General features: G+C 30.3%; 1 protein-coding gene across 1 annotated transcript; it reads left to right on the forward strand.

Annotated features, from left to right (window-relative positions):
• Positions 1-528: 528 nt before the first annotated feature.
• Positions 529-1,933, forward strand: LOC133310900 (uncharacterized). Its single transcript, XM_061511892.1, has 7 exons — positions 529-627; positions 731-888; positions 973-1,096; positions 1,210-1,326; positions 1,483-1,548; positions 1,639-1,787; positions 1,900-1,933. Exons 1-7 carry the CDS (start codon positions 529-531, stop codon positions 1,931-1,933), a joined length of 747 nt encoding a protein of 248 aa, XP_061367876.1.
• The last annotated feature ends 1,486 nt before the right edge of the window (positions 1,934-3,419 follow it).

Genomic DNA, 3,419 nt, shown 5'->3' on the forward strand with positions numbered 1-3,419 from the left:
CTCAGGTATTGTAAATTTAATATTTAAAAAGATTTTTTTTTTTAGCTGTGTTCCCTTATATTTTTCGTGTATTACTGTAGGTTTGGGCTGCAACGCATATGAAGGAGTCACAAGCTGGAGTGCACTTTGTGGGAGCATTATGTGGATGAGATCCAATCTTTTATGGCAGCCAGCGACACTCCTCAGCACGTCATGATAGTCCAGCTAGGCAGGATGAAATGTTTTAGGGGTATGATTTTAACAATCTTTTTCACAATACGTTATTCTTTTGTGTTCTGTTTAATTCACATTTCTTTTTCTTTTCGGTTTTTTTTATATGCTCAACTCGATAGGTAAGGTTGGGTTAAACAATACAAAATATACAACGAGGATTGTCATGGATTCGAAGATCCCAGAGATCGTTGAGTTCAAAAAATGGTGTATTTGTTATTCTTAAACTCATTTGACAATTTATTTAGTTAATCATTTACGGTGCATACATTTTCTCTCTATAGTCTTTCGACTGATGGTGTTGAGAGTAGTCTGCGGATGACTCAGTTGTCTACTCAGTCATCCTATTCTTACGAAATTGATTTCTTGAAGGAGTCTGACAAGAAGTCTATCAGTGATGTGAAGCTTTGTGTCGAGGTAAATATAGAATTTTTGTTTTTTCAAATTTCTTTAATTTCTTGAATAATATCAAGTCTGTGTGAATGATTTTAATTGTTTTCCTGCAATTGCTATATTTGAGGTTACAACTTGCATCACGTATGAGACTATAAAATCTATTGAGAGCATATACAACTGGTGGTACAAGTCTTGCAAAAAATGTCCATTTTCTGTTTCTGAGGATTTTGAAAAGTGGTACTGTAAGAACTGCAAAAAATATTGGGAAGATTACTATCTGAGGTATTGTTTTTAATCGGTTTTTAAATTGTCTTTAATCTGTAAGCTTAATATTTTTTTCTGATATACAATTTTGCAGTCGCATAGGTTTAGTGTTCAGGTAAGAGTTGTGGATAACACGGATTCTGCATCATTTCTTCTGTTTGATCGTGACTGTGTGTCTTTGCTGGGGATGAGTCCTGCTGAATTGCGCGAGCTGCATTTCAAGAGGGTTTGTATTATCGTTGCTATGGAATATTTATAATGTATATTTTGACGTAGAGGATTCCATGTAAGCGCTGCAAGTATATTTTGCTATAAATTGGATGATCATTTTTTTTCTAGGGTGCTGATTTGGATCAATTTCCAGAAGAGTTAAATGTTTTGAATGAGAAGTCCATGTTGTTCAAGCTAAATATCAAGCAAAAGGATTTGAACTTATACAGCGAGCCCAAGTATCAAGTTTCTAAAATTTGTATAAGCGAAAACATAATCTCAACGTTCCTTAAGTCTCTTATCTCTGACGTCGATCCAAATGTATGTTGCTTCTCTATTTGTGTTGGGTATCCATTTTTCTTATTCATTTTGTTGACTGTTGTTGGTTATTGTATATAACAGGGTGAAGCAAATTTTGAGGATGCACGCGAAAATGAAATTGTATCATCAGAACCGGAAAAGGCTGCGGTAATCTTTCCTATTTTTTTGAAAATTTTTATGTTATGCATTAGTCCATCCTTGACTTACCTTTATTTTTTTTAACCGAATTATGAATAGGATGTTGAGAGTCAGACCTGTGATAGTGCTGACGTTGGTGATATCTCTCTGACAATGTTGACACCAGTGATCCATTCTCATGATTCCATTGCTGGAGAATTCAATTTTTTGGCTATTCAGACAGCCAAAAAAATAAAGCTTGAAAAAGAGTTACATATTTTCAAATCTATATTTATAATTCAATCGTGTGGCATGTATATTTTTTTTCTTTTCATAATATAATATGTTGATCTGTATTTTTTTTTTCCTTTTTTAAAAAAGATTTGATGCAGAAGCAGATGAGAATACCCCGTAGATTGGTTTACTGTGTCTGAAGAGTGGTTTTTTTGTGTCGTGGAGACAAGATCTTTACTGAAGTGTGGTTTTTTTGTTGGAGTTACATGGTGAACTGTTTAAATCGTTTTCTTTATCGTGACTTAATTGAATTCAAAACGTTTTCTGATGTTTTGTTGTGTTTAGTTCAAAACAATAGATGCACACTTAAGGAATGTATGTTGATATATTTGATAAACGCTGTGTTTCTGCAATGGGGACCTAAGTTGTTGATCTATGTCATGTTATGTTATCTTTTGCTGTGTTCCCTTATTTTTAAAATTTCAAGTTTGGATTTTTATTAAACTTTGTTCTTCTTATTCAAAAAATGTCTTTTTCATCCAAAAAATATAATAAAATTTGTAACTACTAAAAACATATTACGATACAGTTTCAATCTAAAAAAAATAAGTAGGTTGATTCAATTTTTTGTTTCCTAATTTTAATGTAACAAAAGAAGTAGTTTTAATTCAAATTTATGTTTCTTATTTTTATTATTTAAAGTTCCAAAAAAATAAAATAAAAAATTCATATTGTAACTACTTATTTTGTTTCCTATTTTTAATGTTGACGTCATAAGTACTTTTAATTCTAATTTTTGTTTCCTAATTGAAACTTTAAATTTACAGTTTTAATTTTTTTTAAGATTTGATCATTGGAATTCAAAATATGTCTTTTTTTATCCAATTTTTTCTTTCCTATTTTTAATGTAACAAAATATGTAACTTTAATTCAAATTTATGTCTCTTATTTTTGAAATTTAAAGTTTCAATTTTTATTAACCTTTGTTGATTAATGGAATTCAAAGCATGTCCTTTTTTATCCAAAATAAATAAAACAAAATAAGCACTTTTAATTCAAATTTTTGTTTCCTATTTTAAAAATTTAAAGTTTGAATTTTTACTAAGCTTTAAACACTGGAATTCAAAATATGTCTTTTTAAAAAAATTCAAAGTATCTTTTTTTTGTCCAAAAGAAAACCTCTATAACAACTAAAAATTGTGTTTAATTTGAAAAAAGTTTGTATTTTTATTGTCCTTAATTCAGGCAAGGACACGATAATAGGAAGAAGAAAATATTCTCTTTAACAGGTTATTTCTTTATTTTTTTTAAATATAATTGGATTTTGGAACGACGGTCTATCACTATCCTGATCTTTCATCAGGACGCTGCACCTCATACAACTCATTTAATGATGGTTTTGAAATTTTAAAACCAGTAGTTTTGGAAATCGATTGGCTTACTTAAAAGTTTAATCATCATTTTGAAATTTGAAGTACAATTGTTTTGGAAATACAACGTTTCATATTCCATACTTCCAATAAACGTGTTCAGCCAATGTGTTGCAGAACATTAATGACATCGCGTCCTTCGCAGATGGCCAGCCGAATCATCGACGTTAATCGTTTTTTTGTCTTCGACTTATGTTCCGTGTATTTTTCATCCAAAATTGTTCATCCTCATATTTT

Source organism: Gastrolobium bilobum, unplaced genomic scaffold (genome assembly GCF_033153095.1).
Source record: "Gastrolobium bilobum isolate Gb01-03AN ecotype WA unplaced genomic scaffold, APGP_CSIRO_Gbil_v1 utg1988, whole genome shotgun sequence".
NCBI classification, from domain to species: domain Eukaryota; kingdom Viridiplantae; phylum Streptophyta; class Magnoliopsida; order Fabales; family Fabaceae; genus Gastrolobium; species Gastrolobium bilobum.

Coding starts and splice junctions, on each gene's coding strand:
- LOC133310900 (XM_061511892.1), top strand. CDS start 529: ATGACTCAGTTGTCTACTCAGTCATCCTATTCTTACGAAATTGATTTC. Junction 628..730: donor ATGTGAAGCTTTGTGTCGAG/GTAAATATAGAA, acceptor GCTATATTTGAG/GTTACAACTTGCATCACGTA. Junction 1,327..1,482: donor ACAGCGAGCCCAAGTATCAA/GTTTCTAAAATT, acceptor TGTATATAACAG/GGTGAAGCAAATTTTGAGGA.